General features: G+C 41.0%; 4 protein-coding genes across 4 annotated transcripts; 2 read left to right on the top strand and 2 right to left on the bottom strand.

Annotated features, from left to right (window-relative positions):
• The first annotated feature begins 513 nt into the window (after positions 1–513).
• Positions 514–1,193, top strand: LOC121784479 (VQ motif-containing protein 22-like). Its single transcript, XM_042182613.1, has one exon. The coding sequence runs from the start codon at positions 591–593 to the stop codon at positions 1,068–1,070; it is 480 nt and encodes a 159-aa protein (XP_042038547.1). The 5' UTR covers positions 514–590; the 3' UTR covers positions 1,071–1,193.
• Positions 1,194–4,833: 3,640 nt separating this feature from the next.
• Positions 4,834–7,894, top strand: LOC121783488 (choline-phosphate cytidylyltransferase 2-like). Its single transcript, XM_042181577.1, has 8 exons — positions 4,834–5,062; positions 5,555–5,668; positions 6,003–6,098; positions 6,600–6,642; positions 6,757–6,912; positions 7,059–7,139; positions 7,224–7,334; positions 7,400–7,894. The coding sequence occupies exons 1-8, from the start codon at positions 4,884–4,886 to the stop codon at positions 7,589–7,591; spliced, it is 972 nt and encodes a 323-aa protein (XP_042037511.1). The 5' UTR covers positions 4,834–4,883; the 3' UTR covers positions 7,592–7,894.
• A 6-nt stretch (positions 7,895–7,900) lies between these two features.
• Positions 7,901–11,547, bottom strand: LOC121783487 (anthocyanidin 3-O-glucosyltransferase 2-like). Its single transcript, XM_042181576.1, has 2 exons — positions 11,394–11,547; positions 7,901–9,400 (listed from the first exon to the last, which is right to left on the bottom strand). The coding sequence occupies exons 1-2, from the start codon at positions 11,488–11,490 to the stop codon at positions 8,037–8,039; spliced, it is 1,461 nt and encodes a 486-aa protein (XP_042037510.1). The 5' UTR covers positions 11,491–11,547; the 3' UTR covers positions 7,901–8,036.
• Positions 11,548–18,016: 6,469 nt separating this feature from the next.
• Positions 18,017–19,145, bottom strand: LOC121785171 (36.4 kDa proline-rich protein-like). Its single transcript, XM_042183550.1, has one exon. It carries the CDS (start codon positions 19,113–19,115, stop codon positions 18,138–18,140), a length of 978 nt encoding a protein of 325 aa, XP_042039484.1. The 5' UTR covers positions 19,116–19,145; the 3' UTR covers positions 18,017–18,137.
• Positions 19,146–21,288: the final 2,143 nt, after the last annotated feature.

Genomic DNA, 21,288 nt, shown 5'->3' with positions numbered 1-21,288 from the left:
AATGTTACCGACGAAATATACAACGAAATGACCGTAGCCGGTCGCTAAAAACTTACCAACGGAAACGAAAAATTTCCGTCAGAACACTGTTATCGAAGGAAAAATAATTGTCTTTATTTGTTTAATGGTCAATCGTGATTTTTAAAATTCAAATTTTGTCTTGTATATTTGCACGAAAAAATCTATTTGGTCATATAGATCAAGTGTTTTAGCTTCCGATGCTAGAAAATATGTTTAGATATATTTCACTCATTAATTAGGTAAAAATGTGGTTGGGCGTTAATTTTTAACGAAAATTTTAAACAAGAATTAAAACATATTGTTTAGGACCAGGAGATAGCATATTTAATATGTAGATCTAAAAAACCACCAATTTTAGAGTTTTAGCCTTTCAAAATTCTAATTTGCATAAAAATTCTTGTTACGTATACCTAACATCATACTACTAGCAACATTATAACTATATATATTACATGGAAATCGAACAATCGTAGTCCTCAATAAATACTCCTAACCACCCCAATCAACTATTCAATCTTCCCAATTTATCAAACATCAAAAATAAGGCAAAGGAAAAAAAAAGCACTCAAATGTCATATCCTCACGATTGGATGCAACTCAATTTCACCAATGAAAATCAAACAAACACCCCTCCAATTACCGCCGCCGCAAGTAACAACACTCCGGCCGCCGACGAAGGCCGCGGAGCGAGGCCAATCCGGCGGCGTTCGAGGGCCTCGCGGCGAACTCCCACCACCCTGCTCAACACCGACACCACCAACTTCCGCGCCATGGTGCAGCAATTCACCGGCATCCCCGCCGCCACGTCCACCGCCGCGCCGCCCGGCCACCTCGTCAACGCCGCCGGGATGTTCGATTTCACGCAGCGGTCCAATTTGTATCAAGGGAGAGGAGCTCAATCTCATGTCCAATATCCGATCCATATGCAGCAGCGCCATGTGCTCACGGTAGCCGACGTGCATGGGCGCGGCGGAGGCGGTGGCGGTGGCGCTCCGCCGGAGTCTTCTTCGCCAAATGAAAGTCGTGATTATGAGAGCTACATGCTTTGATCAGCTGACTTTTCATTTCTAGGTTTTGTAAATTCTTTTCTCATACAAATAATGCTGCCTATTTTAGGCCACTTTGTTTTTTTTTGATGTTGAATTGAATAAGAGGGATTACATTTATACTAAGATCTTTCGAGATTAAAAAATTTGTAGTAATAAAAAATTTCAAAAATATTTGATCCGAATTGGTATGTATTTAATTAGATTTATCCATTTCATATGCGTTTTGCATAATTGGACACAATAATTTGCTTTGTTCCAAAATCATGTGTTATTTTTTTGTTAGTAGTAGTAATTGATATGAACCGGCAATTTTTTCCAGCTTGAATATTGACTCCATTTCACACTCTAATTTAGTAGTAGAATAATAACTGGTCGCCTAGCTATGATATTTATAATTTCAAAATCTTATTTATTATAGTAGTAAGTACTCATTTTAACATGTATCGTGTCAAATAGGCATATTTTAATTAATTGGTGCTAAATATAATTCTACCTCCATTTATAAAAATATTGTTAGTTGTGAAGGACACAATTTTTAATGTAAAAAATTGATAAAGGAAGAGAGGTAGAAAAAAAAATAAGGGAAGTGTTGCTATTAGGCCATCCACAACGTTGTTCCTATACCGTTCCTAAACCGTTCCTTAAACTACTATTTGAGGGCCCCACTGTACTATTTTACTTCATTCCTTAACTAAGGAACGGAACCTGCAACCCTCTGTTCCTTAACCGTTCCTTAAATTACTATTCATTCAATTTCATTTTTTATTTTTATTTCCAACTCAATTCAATTAAAATAAACACGATTTATTAAATAACAAACACACTTTATTTAAAAACACACAACATTAAAAAAAATTACAACTAAAACTTAAAAAAATAAAAACCACACAATTAAAATCCTAAAAAAATAAAAAACACACAATAAAAAACACACAATTAAACGTGGGAAAATTAAAAAACTACTCCGCCGGCGAATCATCCTCCGGAGGCGGTCGAGGTTTAGGGGGAGTCGGAAGGTCAAGTTGTGCTGCCATAGCAACAATTCCGTTCCACCAGGCCGTGAATTGGGCGTACGAGAAGCGGGAAGTGTCCGCCATTGTGGCGGTGATGTACGCCACCATAAGTGTGTCCGAGCGTCCCCGCGAGCCCGATCCCGAGGCCGGCTGGCTTGATTCGCCTCGGCCCTTCCTCGCTCTAGCCGCCTTCGCCGCCTTCGTCCCTTGCGGCCGACGGCGCCCACGGCTGGATCCGCCGTATTCGTCGGGCGTTGGATACCCCGTACTCCCAAACACCTGCGGTTCACCCTGGCTGGCCTCACCGGTGTCACCAGACGAGTAGTTGCCGGTCGCCGTGTGCTTCGTGCGCTTTGAGGTTGAGCCCGAGCTGGAGCGGACACCGTCGGCCCACCTTTCCTCGTCCTTGACGAGCTGCCAAATATCAACATATTTGTATTGGTTACCGGTGTCCTGGTGGAAGGCGCGCAAAGCCGCCCTCAGAATGTCGGTGCCAGAAGCTCCGCTTTGGTATTGCGCCGCTTCTTGCGAGTAGATGCCGCAGATTTTTTTACCTGTACGTCGACTCGGCGAAAGTGAGCACAGAGCATTGTATATTTGCGCTTCCGGGCCCCTTTCGGCTTAGTCTGGTGGTAGACATCACAGACCTTTTCCCAGAAGCACTTGGCGGCCTGTTGATTCCCGACGATGGGATCGTACGAGACGGTGAGCCAGGCGTTGTACACCGCCTTTGTTTCTTCGTTGCTGTACGGATGCCGACCCAGATCCTCCGGTTCATCCTCATGTTCCTCCTCCTCCTCCTCCTCCTCCTCCTCCTCGGCCGCCTCAGACGCAGCCCTAGAGCTTCCACCGCCTCGGCCTCCTCCCTGGGTGGGTGCAACGGGGATATCCTCCCGAATCTGGGACAATCCCTGCGAAGGCCGCGAGGCAGAGGGTCGAGCGTATGCATCCACATCGAAAGTGGGTGGTTGGTACCCACCCGGCGTCGCCGACCCCTGGGTGCCCGGCGTCGACGAATTGGAACCACCAAGTGTGTTGTACATGGTCTCCCAATCGCCGAACGCGTTGAGATCCCACCCACCGGAGCCGCCACCGCCGTAGTTGCCGTCGCCGGACATTTTGTGAAGAGATTGAATATGAAAATTGGAGAGGAAATGAAGTTGATTTAGGAAGAATAGATGTGTAGTTGTGTGTGAAATGAGGATGAAGTAGTATGAGTATTTATAGAATAAGAAAATAAAAATAAAAATTAAAAAAAAATGAAAAATGTTAAAAAAACGGTAATATTACGGTTAAAAAAAAATTTAAAATCGAATTTTTTTAAAAAAAATGAATTATTGCTTCAGCAAGTGACGACGCCCACTCGCGGACTGGCGAGTGGGCGTCACGCACGACGCGGGGAGAAGCCACGTCGCCGAAGCGCGTGGCGGCGCGGACCGTGCCGCGGGTCGTGCCGTCGGCACCCGGCACAGTTTGGGAACGGTTTGACATCGGAACGGAGGCTGCAATGCGTGCCGCCGCGGTTTCGTTCCGGCGGAACGGCCCGCGGAACGCCGACGGCCCGCGTTGCGGATGCCCTTATGAAATAAGATCTACCTAATTAAAGATAAAATATTTACCATAAATAGATAAATGTTGATGTTAGTGGACGGTCCAAAATAAAAAAAAATGATTATTTTTCATAGACGAGGATAGTATATTTCGAATACTTTACTACTACTGGAATTAATTTATATATTTAAAATTTTAATATACTTATTTATTCAAAATTTTTAATTAGTTGCACTTGAGATGGTCCTAAGAGCATCCACTATAGGGAATATGGGGCGGACGCCCCGGAGGGGGCGACGACGGGGCGGCCTATAGTGGGAGGGACGTCCGCCCCGGGGCGGACGAAAAAATGGGGGCGAGGCGGGGCGATAGACGGGGCTATCTATAGTGGGGCGGCGTGGTGATAGGCGTCCGCCCCCTTGAATTTATTTATTTATTTTTTTTTTTCAAAAATTTCCCATATAAATACCACTCCTCCACCATCCATTTACCCCATTTTCACACACTCTCCCTTCATTCACTATCTACACTTTCACTCTCTAAAAATGCACGGTAGAGACGACGAATCCCCCCGACTCGCACGAATCGGGATATGGCGGCAGCGAGGGAGACGGAGAAGGCGACGAAGAAGAGGATGAGGAATCAGACTCCGCCACCGATTAGACGGTGGCAGCGTTTTTATTTGTATTTTTTTTAACGTTTGTTGTATAATTTTACCTTTGCCAATACAACGAATATTCTGTCTTAATTACCTCGTTTTATAATTATTTCAATTTAGCTGATTTAAAAACGAAACAAAAAAATTAAAATGAAAATTGTTTATAAAATTTCGGGGCTATTGGAAGTGTCCGCCTATAATGAGGCTGTGGACAAAAAAATTAGGACTATGGACAAAAAAAGGGGGCGGGGCTATTGGGGAAGACTGCCTATAGTGGATGCTCTAAAACATATTTTATCCAAATTTTACACTCCAGTTAGTTACTTTTTTCATAATTTATGTGGTATTTTGATTTGATAAGATAAAATCAATCAACCAAGAAATCACACATTTAAGTAAAAAAAAAACAAATGATAATATATTAATTTTTCCATATTAAGGAATTTACTAAGATTTTCATTCTCTTTAATTTGCGATTAATAATAAGCGACCGTATGAGGCATGAAGCGGTAATATCGGAATGATGTCGAATAAATTAAAATGCTAAAGTTATAATCACAGAGAGATTTAGATAAAAAAAAAACGGTTGCGATGGGAGATAAAGTTACCGGAAAAGCAGAGGAGAAGCAGCAGGGGACCAGCGCCGGCGATGCTGCGAGCTCGAAAAACGGCGGGCCTCCGGTTGATCGCCCCGTACGCGTCTACGCCGATGGAATCTACGATCTCTTCCACTTCGGCCACGCTCGTTCCCTCGAACAAGCGAAGCTCTCGTGCGTTTTTCCCCTTTTTTGCGCTGTTGTTATTCTCGCTCTCATTGATTCAGTTTACGATCACCTGATTTCGCTTAATTGCTGAGAAATCCGCTTTCGACCGTGATCGCGGCTGCTAGCTTGATTGCAGTTCGGAGGTCGCGTCATTGATTGTGAATTGTTTGTGATGATTGTTTCCAATACTTTCGGCTATTGAATGAAATTTTTGTTTCTCAATTTGTGTTGCTGAAGGGGAGAATTGTGATGATTGTTTCCAATTTCGATTACTTTCGACAATTGCATGAAATTTTGGTTGCTCGATTTGTGATGTTGAAGGAGAGAATCTGAAGCATTATATTTCAGCTTTTTACTTCCGTTTGCATTGGAGTATTATTTTGAGATGAATTTATGAATGTCTTGATGAATTTGATGTTAAGCCATCAAGAGACGATGCTTAAACGTATTCTCTCACTCAATTACTATTAGTCTGAGTGGTGATACCTTTCTCCGTAGGTTTCCCAATACGTATTTGCTGGTTGGATGCTGCAATGATGCCACTACGCATAAGTACAAGGGAAAGACTGTTATGAATGACGCTGAGCGATATGAATCCCTTCGTCATTGCAAGTTTGTTTCCAACTCCCTTGCACTTCATGTTTATTTTCGTATGTATTTCTTGGTGATACACTAGATGATGCATTATTAATCCTAATCTTGCCAGTCTCTAGATTGTGGTTCCATTATTCCATGCACGAATTATTAGTGTACTTATATGCATCTATTATGGATATGCCATCTGGATCAAGTTCCTTTTGGGAGAGAATTGTTTATGATTTAATGTTTTCATTGTTTCCAATCCCATGTCATCTGGATACTAATTAGTATGCGTATGTCTAAATGCTTGGTTGCACGAGATATTCCGTAATTTAACATGTTAAGGTTTTCTACATGACAATGGCAGGTGGGTGGATGAGGTTATCCCTGATGCTCCGTGGGTAATTAATCAAGAGTTTCTTGACAAGCACCGTATCGATTACGTGGCTCATGATTCTCTTCCGTAAGCCTTTCTCATCTAGAAACATCCTTTTCAGGACAGGAATTTGACACAGTTACTAAAAGTTTTTAAAACTATAGACTATATATATGTGGTTCTTTGATTTGTAACATTTGTTAGATTTATTTGTCGAGGCTGTAGCAATTTGATACAGAAGTAATAGTGTCTTTTGAGGTCTGATATTAATGTGCCAGGGATTTACAATGGATATGAGATTAGATCAGTTGAAGTTCCTAAAACCAATACTAATGGCTACAAACATTAGTCTTCTAAACCTTAGTGATCATGTTAAACATTATCCCCGGCTATGCTGCCAAATAATCTTTTTGGTGAATGTTCGTTAACTTTTCAACACTGGAGCGAAATTTAGTGGATTTGACATCTAATAGCTGGTCTAGTTGTTGTTGTGAACTGGAGTAGTACATAAGTATAGTTGAAAACGTGTTTGAACTTCCAGTAACCGAGCATTTACTCCCCTATGATGATGTAACCTCTATTTTTCAGTTACGCAGATACTAGCGGAGCTGGAAATGATGTTTATGAATTTGTAAGCATTGCTTCTGTTCGCATATTGTCCTTTTGGTTACGTAGATGTTATTTCTGATGTCTTTTTTGCACTTCTGAAGCCTACTAATCATCTTTTACTTATATCTAAATTCAGGTGAAAGCTGTTGGACGATTCAAGGAGACTAAAAGGACTGATGGGATTTCAACTTCAGATGTAATTATGAGGATAGTGAAGGATTATAACCAATATGTGATGCGCAATTTAGACCGTGGGTATTCAAGGAAGGACCTTAATGTCAGCTACGTTAAGGCATGATACTCTTGTTCTTGTTTTGATGTCATCAATTGATTTAATGTACCTCGATTCGTCTATCTGGTTACGTGCCAAAGGGATCAGTGGTATTAGTTTTCAGTGAGGCTGGCGTTTTTATGATATCGTTCTTTTCTCATTGGCAGGAAAAGCGACTGAGAGTGAATATGAGACTGAAAAAGTTGCAAGAGGTTGTCAAGGAACAACAAGAAAAAGTGGGAGAAAAGGTTCACTTTCTTTCAGATGGAAAAGTTGGATTACGACCGACATTTGTTGTTTCATGTTTTCATTCTAACATCATCTTCTTTCAGATACAAACTGCAGCGAAAACAGCCGGCATGAATCCCAATGTGTGGGTCGAAAATGCTGATCGATGGGTTGCTGGGTTTCTTGAGATGTTTGAGGAACGTTGCCATAAAATGGTAAGCAGTACTGTTATGGATTTAGATACATGCTCCAATTTTTAATCTTCTGAACTTCTTCTCAGGGGACAGCCATTAGAGATCGTATTCAAGAGAGTTTAAGGGGACAGCCAGCATTGGAGTATGAGACCAGTGAAGAGGAGGAGGACGACATCTATGGAGATGATGAGTATTACTACGACGGTGGAGACCTCAACGACGAGGAGGAATATTACGAAAGTGATCTCAAATGTGATGACAAAATCGAAGCCAAATGATTGTAAGTTAACCAGTTGATTGCTGCAGCAAGGTGCAACCTGCATGCTAGTAAACCTGTATAAACTATTCTAGAATTCTTTCTTTTGTTTTGTCGATTTCATAGGTTGTTACTGTATTTTGTTCGTTTTGTTTTTCGTTCTTTAAAGCCGTTCTTTCGTCTAGAACTCGGCCTCTGGCGAATCATATAGTTTTATACTGGTAAGGTTGGAAAGGAAACTGTATATGCTTATGAAACTTAGTTTGTATTTGGTGTTTATGTTCATTTGCAAAGTTGTAATTTCAACCTCTTTTGATCTTTGCTAGAATCCTTTTTAACAAAAACTCAGCATATAATGTTGCATTCGTGACTCCAGTTTTCAACTAAAAAGTTGCTGTCATGTTTTAGTGTTACATTTATTACAAATCAAGTCTCTCAATGTGTCACGAAAATGATTGATGAATTCATTAGGTTGAAGCATAGCTCATCATATCATCAATTAACCTCTTGAAAGAAGCATATGAAGATCCACCTTCAACCACAGTCATCCTACTCTTCTCCTTCATCTCTCTCACTCTCTCCTTCACCTTACTCCCACTCTCCATCACCTCCCTTATCCCTCTCTCCACCTCCGCCACGGCCACCACTGACCCATCCCTGCTCCTCTCCAAGTAGCTCAGCGTGATCTCCACCGCCAGCCCCAACTCCCTCACCAGCTGGAACGCGTTCATCTGTTGCTCTGAGTGCAAAGGCCATGTCGCCACGGGCACGCCACACCAGAGGCTCTCGAGCACCGAGTTCCACCCACAGTGCGACACGAACCCGCCCACAGCTGGATGGGATAACACCTCCAGCTGTGGTATCCACCCCACAACCTTACCCACTCCACTAGTTCTGTCTAGGAACCCCTCCGGCAGGACTTCTCTGTAGCTCTCGTACTCTCCCGGGAAGCTCGCCTTCTGGCTGCTCGGTGCCTGGCGCCGGAGCGACCAGAGGAAACGCTGGCCGCTCCGCTCGAGCCCGATTGCCAGCTCCCGTATTTGAACCTCGCTCAAACTCCCCTGGCTCCCGAAACAGATCAATACCACTGATCCAGAATGTTGCTCATCCAGCCACTTCAGAACCTCAGGGGAGCTTTTATGAGAAGGGCCACGGTTCAAAATCGGGCCAACAGAGTACACCGGTGGGACCGGTGCAGCGCCATATGCCGAATCCACGACGAACGATCCCAACGCATGAGGCTCGAGCTCAACAAAAGTGTTGACAATGATTCCTCTAGCCTTCCTATAATCACGAGCATAGTGAAGGAACCTATCCTCCCACTGGCTCCTAACCACCAGCACCTGAGACAGGACGCTAGGAGGCAGGGGGAGGCTGAAGCTCGGGATATCCAGCTCGGATCCCGAGTCCTGGAGTGCGCAGACGTCGTCGTTTTGCTCGTCGTGGAGGGTCTGGAAGTGGAGCATGGCGCCGAGGAAACTGGCGGGAGAAGTGAAGAAGATGTAGGCAGGGATGCCGAGCTCGGCCGCGACGCCGATCATGGAGGTGCAGAGCATGTCGACCACCACGGCGGCGACGTTGGGGAGGCGGGAGCGGAGGAAGTCGGCGACGTTGGGCTGCTGGCTCACCACGAGGCTGTGGACGAAGTAACCCCGAGTTCTGGCGCTCCACTCGGGCGTAGGCTCGGTTGCGGGGAGGTGGACGAAGTTGAGGTGCACGGCGGCGCCGGCTGATGTGGAGGAGGAGGAGAGTAAGTCGGCGTAGGAGCTGCTGACGGAGTCGATGTAGTCAGGGAGCTTCATGAGGAGGACGGTGACTGAGAGAGTTTTACCTGCATGCTTCCAAATCCAATATTGATGCATAATCTTTTCATTTCAAATCTCACCATATTTTGCAGTTATTTGTAAAAATTACTACTAATTTACAAAATATAGTACTAGTAGTATTCTTATAATCGCAAATTATAAGAATACACTGTCCGTTAGCATCACACTTGTTTAATGCAGGTTAACAGTTGTTTATTTGTTTTACACACGTAACAAGATAAATATACGACAATATGTAAAAATCGTTTCTCAAATTGTCATTTATTTCATTTATATGAAGTTATAGAGAAAATGAATAAATTAGATGTTGATAAAATGAAAATTTTAGTAATGTACTTAAAATCAAACAAAAGGAATAAAATAAATAACGCTAAACGTGTAGTATTAAAAATAAGTTTGGTGCTATGGATGATACCCATTTAAAGTATCTAGCATATCATTTTTAATTGTTACTCATACTATAAAACACTCATTTCGTTCTATAAGAGTATGTACTCTTTTTTTTAGTCCGTCTCATAATAGTACTCTCTCCGTTCCACTATAAACGAGACACTTCTTTTTTGTACTCGTTTCAGAAAAACTATACTTATAAAATAGTTAAAGTAGAAAGAATGTAGAGTAAGAGAAAATAATGTGAAAGAATGTAGAGTAAGAGAAAATAATGTAGAGAAGAGTCAATAGTTAAAGTGAAGAGAATGTAAGCTAAGAAAGAATAATGTAGAGAAGAGAAGAGAAGAGTCCACTTTAACTATTCTATCATCATTTTTCCAAAACGAGTGCAAAAATGAAGCGTCTCGCTTATGATAAGGGGGTATGCATTTTTGAATTTTGGAAAGTCTTTTCTCTCTAATGAGTTGATACTAATTTTCCGCTAATAATATTTTAATTATTTTTTTTCTTTCTGTTTCTTTCTTACTTTATCGATGTGCATTAAAATCTATATCTAACCAAATACACATATTCTTGTGGAACGGAGAGAGTAATAACTTTTACAATTACGGACGTTCTCCCTCCGTCTTAACGAAGATGACCCACTTTTCTTTTTGATTTATCTCAATCAAGATGATCCATTACTGAAAATGGAAACACTTTTATCTCTCTCTCATACTTTACTCTCTCTCCATTTAATATATAAAATAAAGTTGTATAAATTTCTGTGTGCCTCAAGGAAGGTGTCATCTTTCTTAGGACGAAAGAGTATTATTCACCACAGCACTTATTGGACGTAAATTGACCACATTTTTTCTATAACTCGCAATCATTAAAATGACTATATTTTGCGTAAAATTTAAAACCACTAAACCCATTAATTATGATAGTAGTATATTTCACAACCACAAAAAGTTCTTGGTTGTGAATTAAGGTTAATTAAAAATCAATATAGTTTTTTTACGCACTCCCTCCGTTCGCTAATATGAGTCCCAATTCTTTTCGACAAGAATTTTAAAAAATGCTAAAAAAAAGTAGATTGGAAAAAAATTAGTGGAATTTAAGTCTCACTTGTATATATTAGTTTTAAATCAAATGCGAGTAGAATGACTTAGTAGAATGTGAGATTCTATTAAATACCACCATTTATAATAAAGATGAACAGAACTTCTGTTCGCGGTAGGACTAAAATAGAAAAATTAGACTCCTAACGACAGACAGAAAAGTATAACTAGCTTTAATAGTAGTAGATTCTTTTTTTATAACTATTTTTAAATTTGATAAAATAAACAACTTTTAGCCGAATCTACTGGAAAAGTACGTCCGCCATAGTAGACTGTGGAAGAGAAATCATTAACATTTAATATTTAAAACTTGACTATCAAACCATAGTATAATAATGAAGGTCGTAGATCTCAAAAATGAATCAATGTAACGCAAATAAAATAAAGAGAGGTAAGTATTGGATGCATTCACGACTATACTGATAAACGAAGAGTAGAAATAAAAAATAAACAAAGAAGAAAAGTTTATTGTCTGCTAAAAAAGAAGCAAGTGAAATATGCATACCGGGAGGAAGAAGAGTTTGACGGTGGATGATGAGCTTCGCAAACTCCACGATTTGCACGTGCCCCATCACTGGCCATGGGATCAACACCACCTCCATTAAAACAACCTCTTTGATTTTCTCTTTATCCAACTGCACTCTGTCCTAAATACTGGAGAGCTGGGCCTCCCCACTCAATAATTTAACCTACTACTTTTTATTGGGATATTATATTTTATATCTCCATCCTTTTCACTATATTATTTATTTTCTAAAGGAGAATAGTGATGAATAATTACAGAGCGGGAATACATATATGCATGTGAGCTATAAGAATCATACTTGAAGACTAACTTTATGTATCCCTAAACCTATCTTAACAAACTCTATTCGGAAAGGGAATATAATCTATAACACTAGCCATTTTATTTCTACTTTACTTGGCCTCATTTCCACGTTATTCATTTTAGACTCTTACACGATACTCCCCCCTCCCCGTCCGCCGTTAAATGTTCATTTTTCCTTTATGTCCGTCCGCCAATAAATGTCTTATTTCACTTTTATTATATTTAGAAAATGTACCTTTCATTCCACTGACATTTTCTTATAAAACCAACGTATAAAAGTATCCTGCATTCCACTAACTTTTTCTGCCGGTCATATATGAGGCATTTAATCATGGACGGAGGGAGTAATCTCTTATTTGCAAGGATTCTTACGAAATCCTAATTGTTTAATTATATATACTATATTTGACTGTAAATTTTTTTATATGAAAATACAAAAATCTGGATTTAATTTGTACTCTAAAAAATCAGTATATGCACCATCGATAATCCTCATATTTAAGATGCTAATATGTATACAATGAATCTGTATAAAAAAAGTAGTACTAGCTAAAAATGCCAAAATCAGAAAATAATCTCAGAACCGACTTCAAATTCACATGGTGGGTGCAAAACTGGCCAGGGAGATCGTTTAAGGGTCGAAATCGTCGTTTTATTATTATTTTTCCAATGAGTATTTTCATTTGTACAAATTTGGCTATATATTGATTTCAATATGTGATACATGTTGATTGAGCTTGTAATATATGTTGATTGTAATTTTTTTTATTGTGTTCATAGTATATGTTAGATTGAGTTTTTAATGTATAATGATTCAATTCTTAACATATGTTTATTGAGTTTTGGACATATGTTGATTTAGTTATTGTGCTGATTTACATGATTCGATATGGATGAGCCGGCCGTCCACTAGCTAGATCCATTTAAATCGAATTCATCGAACAAGGTACCTCGTGCGATTTGATCAAACTAATAATTTAACATGAAACACAATTATGTTGGGAAATAAACACAGACAATCACGAATATGAAAGAGAATGAACACAAGAAATTGTTGACCCAGTTCGATACAATGTGTATCTACGTCTGGGGGCGATGCCAAGCCAGAGATTTCACTATATAATTTTAGAATAAGCATAATTTAACAATGAGGGAGCACCTCTATTTATAAGCAACTAGAGAGCCCTAATTCTAGTCAAACAATGAAACATATATCACAAGGAAAAAATACTTCAAGGAAACAAATCCTAAACATGGTACGAGATAAATTAGGCTCCATAATTAACAATCTCCCACTTGGAGACTAACAACTCCTAAACAACCATTTCCTCGTGATCTCATCCCTTCATCCGCTTAGCATCGCCTAACTTTCTCTTCAAGTTCCAAGGCCAATTGAAGCTATGCATAGCTTCAATTTCTCTAAGGTCACCACCTTAGTAAACATGTCTGCAGGATTCTCACTTCCAAGTATCTTCACAAGTTGCAGGATTTTCATCTCCACTAGGTGTCGGATGTAATGATACTTCAACTCCACATGCTTTGTCCTAGAATGAAACGCTGGATTCTTCGCCAAGAAAATAACACTCTGACTATCACTATAGAGTATGCTACTCTTGTTCTCCTTCCAAAGTTCATCAAAGAAACTCTGCAACCACACCATCTCCTTGCTTGGCTCTGTCGCAGCTACATATTCAGCCTCCGTAGTAGACAAAGCAACAGTCTTCTGCAACTTAGAAGTCCATGAAATAGCAGTACCACCATAAGTAAATACATACCCGGTTGTGCTTCTTCTCCCATCAAGATCATTGGACGCCAAGACTGCATCCACATAACCTGCCAGCTCGACATTCTTGCCATTGAAGCATAAGACACTTTCTGTAGTACCTCTCAAGTATCGAAGGATCCATTTAACTGCTTCCCAATGTTGCTTGCCCGGATCACCCATGAACCGGCTCACTACTCCCACTGCTTATGCAATATCAGGCCTCGTACACACCATTGCATACATAATACTGCCAATTGCTGAAGCATAAGGAATTTTCTTCATTTCAGCACGTTCTTCTTTTGTACTCGGCGACTCCTTCTTCGACAGCTTAAAGTGACTGCCTAAAGGCACACTTACTGGCTTCGAATTATCCATGTTGAATCTTTCCAAAACCTTACCAATGTAAGCAGCTTGCGAAAGATACAATTTTCCTGCCGCCTTGTCACGCTCGATTCTCATGCCCAAACTTTGATTAGCCTCTCCAAGATCTTTCATGGAGAATCGTTCAGACAATTGCCTTTTCAACTTATCCATCTCCTTTTGATCACCTCCTGCGATCAACATATCATCAACATATAATAACAGGATAAGATAGCTCTTGTCAAACCTCTTGTAGTAACAACAATGGTCAGCGTTGCATCTTTATAGCCAATCTCCATCATGAATCCATCAAACTTCTTGTACCACTGCTTTGGAGCTTGCTTTAAACCATACAAGCTCTTCTTCAACTTGCACACAAGATTTTCCATTCCTTTTACTACGAGTCCTTCAGGCTGTGTCATGTACAACTCATCCTCCAAATCACCATGAAGGAATGCCGTCTTTACATCAATCTGATGTAACAATAGATTTTCTGCAACTACCATACTCAACACTAAACGAATAGTAGTTAGTTTCACAACAGGAGTGAACACATCTGTATAATCAATACCGTATCGTTGCTCAAATCCCTTGACAACCAGCCTAGCCTTGTAGCGCTTGCTACCATCAGCTTCACATTTGATTCGATAGACCCACTTGCAATGAAATGCCTTTTTCCCTTTAGGAAGTTCCACAAGCTCCCATGTGCCATTCAGGAGAAGAGAGGCAAACTCATCATCCATGACAATTTTCCACCTTCGTTTATCAGGGCCTTCTCCTGCCTCTGCATAACACTCGGGCTCACCACCATCAGTAAGTAACAAATAGAAATTAGAGGGCGAGTACCTATCAGGTGCACGTCGCTCTCTAGTCGATTTAGGCAGCGGAATAGTCGGTGGTGGAGTGCTTGGTTCTTCTTCAAGCACCTCTTCAGTATTCTGACTCTCCTTGCTCCCACTCGAGTTTGAGATGTCTAGCTCGACCACTTGTGGCTCAGAACTGCTGGGACTCGACGCCTCCAATCTATCCTTGTACAATACTTGTTCATTGAAAATGACATCTCTACTGCGAATAACCTTACGGTTCTGCTCATCCCAGAGTCTATAACCGAACTCATCGCCTCCATAACCAATGAACGTACACTTAATAGATTTAGCATCCAACTTACTTCTCTCAACGGAACTAACATGAGCATAAGCAACACAACCAAAGATGCGTAGGAAAGATAGATTTACCTCTTTTCCTGTCCAAACCTCCTCGGGTATCCGAAACTCCAAGGGAACTAATGAACCTCTATTAATTAGGAATGCAGCTGTGTTGAATGCATCTGCCCAAAAACTCTTTGGCAATCCACTTTTCAATCTCATGCATCTTGCTCGCTCGTTCAACGTTCTGTTCATGCGCTCTGCGATTCCATTCTGCTGTGGAGTTCCTTTCACAGTTTTCTCCATGCGGATTCCATTCTCGGTGCAGTACTCCTTGAACTTTGCAAGTTCATATTCTCCTCTATTATCGGATCTTAGACACTTCACCTTCAGCCCGGTTTCAGTTTCAACAAGGGCTTTCCACTTCCTAAAAGCGTCAAACGCATCGGATTTACTCTTCAGAAAATAAACCCATAGCTTTCGAGTAGAGTCGTCAATGAAAGTCATATAATATTCAGAGCTTCCTAGGGACTTCACAGGTGCTGGTCCCCATAGATCCGTGTGGACCATCTCCAACTTCTGTGTCTTCAATTTTCTGCCTCCTCTTGAGAAACTCACCCTTTTCTGTTTCCCAAACACGCAATCCTCGCTCAGGCCAACTTCAACAGTTTTCAGGCCAGGCAGTAAACCTCTTGAGCACATTATCTTCATCCCTTTCTCGCTCATGTGGCCAAGACGACAGTGCTTCAAATCTGTATTATTTGCCTCACTTGCAATATCAATGCAATCTTTGGAGTTAGTTGTGGTATACAACGTACCCTCCTTCTTACCTCGAGCTACTATCATAGCTCCCTTGGTAATCTTCCAATTGTTGCAGCCAAACGTCACGGTGTACCCTTCAGCATCAAGCTGCCCAATCGAAATCAAACTTCTCTGCAATCCAGGAATGTGTCTGACTCCATTCAGTTTTATCACGGATCCATTTCACTACCTTCACGTTTCCCTTTCCCATGATATCTAAGGGCTCGTCATCAGCCAAATGTACCTTCCCAAAATCGCCAGAAACGTAGTCTTCCATTATCTCCACATTGCTGCAGGAGTGGAACGACGCTCCAAAATCCAATACCCACGATTCCATCGGAATACTGACACTCAAGACCAACGCCTCACCATCGTCATCAGACATGGTAGCGTTTGCTGTCTTCTTGTTCTTCTGATCCTTATTCTTATACTTCTTCGGTGCCTCACACTGATTTCTAAAATGCCCAAACTCATCACAATTCCAGCATTTAACTTTATTCAAATCCTTCTTGGATTGGCTCCTTCCTCTGGAATTTGATCTTCCACGATTTTGCTTTCCCTTCGATCTGTCTCTCTATTCTGTATTCAGTGCTGATCCCGAAGTAGAAGATCCTGATTCTCTCCGGCGAACTTCCTCACCAATCATCAGATCTCTTACTCTGTCAACTGTTAGGTTTGTCTCTGCAGCAGTAACTGCTGTCACTGTGCCAGCCCAACTCTCAGGCAGAGACGATAGCACAATCAGGGCACGAATTTCATCATCGAATTTTATATCAACCGAGTTCAGTTGCGAAGTAATCATGTTGAACTCGTTGAGATGTTGTTGCACCAGCTTTCCCTCTTGCATTCTAAAATTAAACAATCGTCTAATCAGATGTACCTTGTTTGTCGTTGATGGTTTCTGATACATGTCCTCCAAGATCTTCATCATCTCCTTTGTCGACTTTGCTGCAGTCGTGTGATAAGCCACATCCTTGGACAACGATAGCCTAATCGCGCTCATCACTTTTCTATCCAGCAGCTCCCACTCCTCTTGTTCCATCTTTTCGGGTTTGGTTTTTAAAGGCTTCCAGAGATCTTTACCGTACAGGTAATCCTCAATCTGCATCTTCCAAAATCCGAAATCAGATCCGTCGAACTTCTCTACAGCAATTTTCTCGTCGATCCCCATCGTGATTTCTGCCTCTTAAACCCTAGGCTATTGATACCAGTTGTTGGGAAATAAACATAGGCAATCACGAATATGAAAGAGAATGAACACAAGAAATTGTTGACACAGTTCGATACAATGTGTATCTACGTCTGGGGGCGATGCCAAGCCAGGGATTTCACTATATAATTTCAGAATAAGCATAATTTAACAATGATGGAGCACCTCTATTTATAAGCAACTAGAGAGCCCTAATTCTAGTCAAACTAGGAAACATATATCACAAGGAAAAAATACTTCAAGGAAACAAATCATAAACATGGTAGGAGATAAATTAGACTCCATAATTAACAAATTAGACAATAATTTTAAGACAATTAAAAATTCCACTCAACAAATTGAATTTTTAATTGGACTGAAAACAAAGGTACTAGTATATAAATCCCTATTGGGCTCAGAATTCTACTCAACATATTATATAGTATAATCTCAGAATGTTTTTGGGCCTAATCCCGAATTCATTTCTCGGCCCTCATCACACTTTTTACAAATAAACCAATATATCAAGTTCGTACTATTTTGCACTTTTAAAAAGCTTTTTTCTTTTTATATTTAGGTGACATATATTACAAAATTTCTGATAATTATTTTTAGATGATAACTATCCACAGTTATTCTGATAATATTAGTTTAGATAACAAAGCCCACTCCCTCTTTCGACCTAATATATGTTGAACACGATTAATTCCTTATGTAAATTGTCATGTACACTAAGGAAATGACACTCGACAAAATTAAAATACTATGGAAATGACAAATGACTAAATGAGGCACGTGAATAATATAGAAATAAAGGCATCGGATAAAATCAGGAAAAAGCCAAAATACATGATTTAACACTGCCATAAAGGTTGACGATGGCCCATAAATTTCTAAATTGATTAAATATTATCCGTGAACCTTTTTTGTGCACAGTGAATAATCAAGTAGGCTTCAATAATTCATGCCTGCACGTTGTTACTAATAATTCATTTGCATCAAATCTCAAGTAAAAAAAAAGCAAAAAAAGATAAATCCATGTTACGAATAGTAGTACCAACGTTCGTTTCGAATCAGAAAATTACAACGCAAATTCAAAAAAAAAAAGGAAACGATAAGCCCTAACACAATTAATTTTGGAGAAAGGTAGCATAGATTGTTCAAGCAGCGCATTGGAAGCCAGAAGGTGGAGTCTTCCCGCATTCGAGGAGGAGTTGAAGAGCTATAGGAATGATGATGTTGATGTTGAGCAGCTTCGCTTTAATGGTCGTGCAGAGGCACAGCGCCGCGTCTAGGTCCAGCAGCCCGCCGAGGACCGGGCAGCACGTCTCCTTCGCCCCGCTTCCGATCCCTATGTGGATCAAGCCGCCTAGCACGTCCACACACGCGTCTAGCTTCAGCGTCGGGCATGTTTGTGGCGGCGACACGGGCGGTGGAGGCGGCGGACATGGCGTCTCTGGCGGCGGTAGGGTTGGAGTTGTCGGTGGGGTCACGGTTGGGGGGCCGGGATTGGTTGGTGGGGCCGGGGTGACCGGAGGGTATACAACGGGCGGTTTAGGGTTAACCGGGGGGTATACAACGGGCGGTTTAGGGTTTACCGGGGGATAGACAACGGGTGGTTTAGGGTTAACTGGGGGGTATACAACGGGTGGTTTAGGGTTAACTGGGGGGTATACAACGGGCGGTTTAGGGTTTACCGGGGGATAGACAACGGGTGGTTTAGGGTTAACCGGGGGATAGACAACGGGTGGTTTAGGGTTAACCGGGGGGTATACAATGGGTGGTTTAGGGTTGACCGGGGGGTATACAATGGGTGGTTTAGGGTTGACCGGGGGGTATACAATGGGGGGTTTAGGGGTATGTGGCGGTTTAGGGTTGAGCGGGGGGCGGGGAACGGGGGGTTTAGGCACGTGCGGTGATGGGTTCGGGTGGTTAGGGGGGTGGTGGATGGGTGGCTTAGGCACATGAGGGGTATGGTGATGAGAGGGTGGCGACTCGGGCGGGCAAGGCGGCGGTGGCTTGACCTTTGGTGGGTGTTTAGGGCTTGGGTTTGGACAATATGGGCATGCTAGGGAGAGGTGCAAAAACCCCAAGTTGAGAAGAAGAATTAGGGTTTGGAAGAGATTGGGGTTGCCCATGATTGAGAGGGGTAGGTATGGATGTGTTGCAAACCAATTCTTTTATAGGCAAAATGGAGTCCAAAACTATGTGCTGTCTTAGATTGTCTACAAAACCACAAGATGTTTACTTTTTTTGAGATATCATATCAAAATTATGAGTTTCCACTAAAATTCTTCTTAATTGAAATTATAAGTACTACATTGCATATAGTGGTTAAGGCATGATTGAGTAGTGACAGCAATCTTGACATTAAACAGGCAGAAGTGGGCCCCAAAAAATTGAAGCTTTGCAGCTGCAAAATTTTAACATTTTGTGAAGCTGTTGAACCCGTGATTGGTCAAATTCAAATGTGTATTTATTTTGATGGAATATATATGTGAGCCAATGAAATTACCTAAACTAAAAAAGTAAGGCTACTGCATGTGAACTTGCATGCGAATCCACTTTGGTGTACAAAGTTTTGGGTGTCACAAGACGCCATTGTTTCACAAGAATGCAATAAAAATCTTATCCTTTGTCGACAAGTTGAGTGATGAGAGAGAAGAAATTGCCGAAATCAGCGTAAATTGCGTCGGATCTGTCCATTTTTATATGTTTCTACCAAAATGTCATATATAGATAATATATTAAAGCATTACGTATATTAATTATTCAACCAGCGAGTATTTACTACTCCTATTTACAATGAAGATCTTGGTAATGATTACACGGATTTTAATATAAAATTAATAATTAAAAAAAATTGTAGATTTGTATAGCATATAGTATCCACGATAACATTGTCCTTTTCAGCCACAATATAGTTTCAACCGCAACGATATGCAATATAGTAAAACTCTATTTGTTGTGGAGTTTCCGGAGATCGTGAAACTTTCTTTCTATTGGTATATTTGATGATTTGGCATTTGTGTTGGAGATTGTAATGAATGTTATGGTGATGATTTTATCGAGATCAAAGAATAAAGAGTTTAGAATTTTGGTGTAGAACAATAAAAAATAAAGATATGTGGAAAAGTATAAACATAGTAGAGAAAACTTAGTAAGTGTGTCTCGTTGCTCAACATAGCACATAGTACTAAACATCCGTATCCAAAGAATATGCACTTTGGGTTCAGTGGGGGTTTTAATGCAAAATTGGTAAAATAAGAGAGAGGTAGAGAGAAAAAGTAATTAAAGTATTATTAGTGGAGAATGAGTCTCACCTCATTAGAGAAAAAAAGAGTTACCAAAATTAGAAAGTGCATATTCTTGTGGAACGTACTAAAAAAGAAAGAGTGCATATTCTTGTGGGACGGGAGAGTATAATATTTGGAGTTTTGGTTTTAGAATATTTTTATGCAATTTTGGATATTTTAGTTATGACCTGTTTTCTTGGTTCGGATTTCCAATTTTTGGATTCAGATTTTCAGATTATCAATTTGATTCGGATTTAATTTTTTTTATAAAAAATTAGATTGTAGAATCAGATGAGATTAAGAAAAAATCAGAACAGAAATTCGAACACTCACCCTTTCAAGCATCATCATCTAAATTCTCATATAGTATTTTTTTTCTCGAGCAGCCGAATCAGTGTATGATGACATTGTCGCTCGATTTTCAGACATCACCAGCATGTCCTTGAGGATCGATGACTTGTACGTCTTAAGGCCATTCACAGTGGGGCGGACGATAGCGCGCCCGATGAGGATCGATGACTTGTACGTCTTAAGGCCATCCACAGTGGGGCGGACGATAGCGCGCTGGATGCATCGGGCGCGCTATCGTCCGCCACTGTGGCTCCGCGGACGATAGGGCATCGTTCACGCCATCGTCCGCCCACTGTGGGCGACACGGACGATGCAATGCATTATAGTTTTTTTTTTAATTCGAAAATTTTGTTATATATATACCCCAGCTTCACTGTTCATTTGTAACTTTTTGATTAACTTTTACACTCTCAAATTACTATAAAATGGATTCCGGTGGATACTCAAGTCCTAGTAGCCCGATGTTTGGAGATGGCGCACGATGGCCGGGTACACAACCTGGTGAATATCGGTCGTTCGACGCCAACACGCAGTACGATCCGGACTTCAGTACGGATTCGTACGGTCTCTCCGACATGGAGCTGTCTCCAACTCGCCCTGCCGACGCCGCCCCCGCCCCCGCCAGAAAGAAGCGGACCAAGCACTGGGCGCACAAGTTGCCACC

This window comes from Salvia splendens, chromosome 21 (assembly GCF_004379255.2).
Source record: "Salvia splendens isolate huo1 chromosome 21, SspV2, whole genome shotgun sequence".
Lineage (NCBI taxonomy): Eukaryota > Viridiplantae > Streptophyta > Magnoliopsida > Lamiales > Lamiaceae > Salvia > Salvia splendens.
Note: the sequence above shows the minus strand (reverse complement) of the source record. Positions and strands in the feature narration are given on the sequence as shown.

What these genes read in the sequence shown, in the direction of transcription:
- LOC121784479 (XM_042182613.1), top strand. Translation starts at nt 591, where the DNA reads ATGTCATATCCTCACGATTGGATGCAACTCAATTTCACCAATGAAAAT.
- LOC121783488 (XM_042181577.1), top strand. Translation starts at nt 4,884, where the DNA reads ATGGGAGATAAAGTTACCGGAAAAGCAGAGGAGAAGCAGCAGGGGACC. An exon ending in GAAATGATGTTTATGAATTT is followed by an intron (nt 6,643 to 6,756) that starts GTAAGCATTGCT and finishes ATCTAAATTCAG; the next exon opens with GTGAAAGCTGTTGGACGATT. An exon ending in AAGAAAAAGTGGGAGAAAAG is followed by an intron (nt 7,140 to 7,223) that starts GTTCACTTTCTT and finishes ATCTTCTTTCAG; the next exon opens with ATACAAACTGCAGCGAAAAC.
- LOC121783487 (XM_042181576.1), bottom strand. Translation starts at nt 11,490, where the DNA reads ATGGAGGTGGTGTTGATCCCATGGCCAGTGATGGGGCACGTGCAAATC. An exon ending in TCAAACTCTTCTTCCTCCCG is followed by an intron (nt 9,401 to 11,393) that starts GTATGCATATTT and finishes GGAAGCATGCAG; the next exon opens with GTAAAACTCTCTCAGTCACC.
- LOC121785171 (XM_042183550.1), bottom strand. Translation starts at nt 19,115, where the DNA reads ATGGGCAACCCCAATCTCTTCCAAACCCTAATTCTTCTTCTCAACTTG.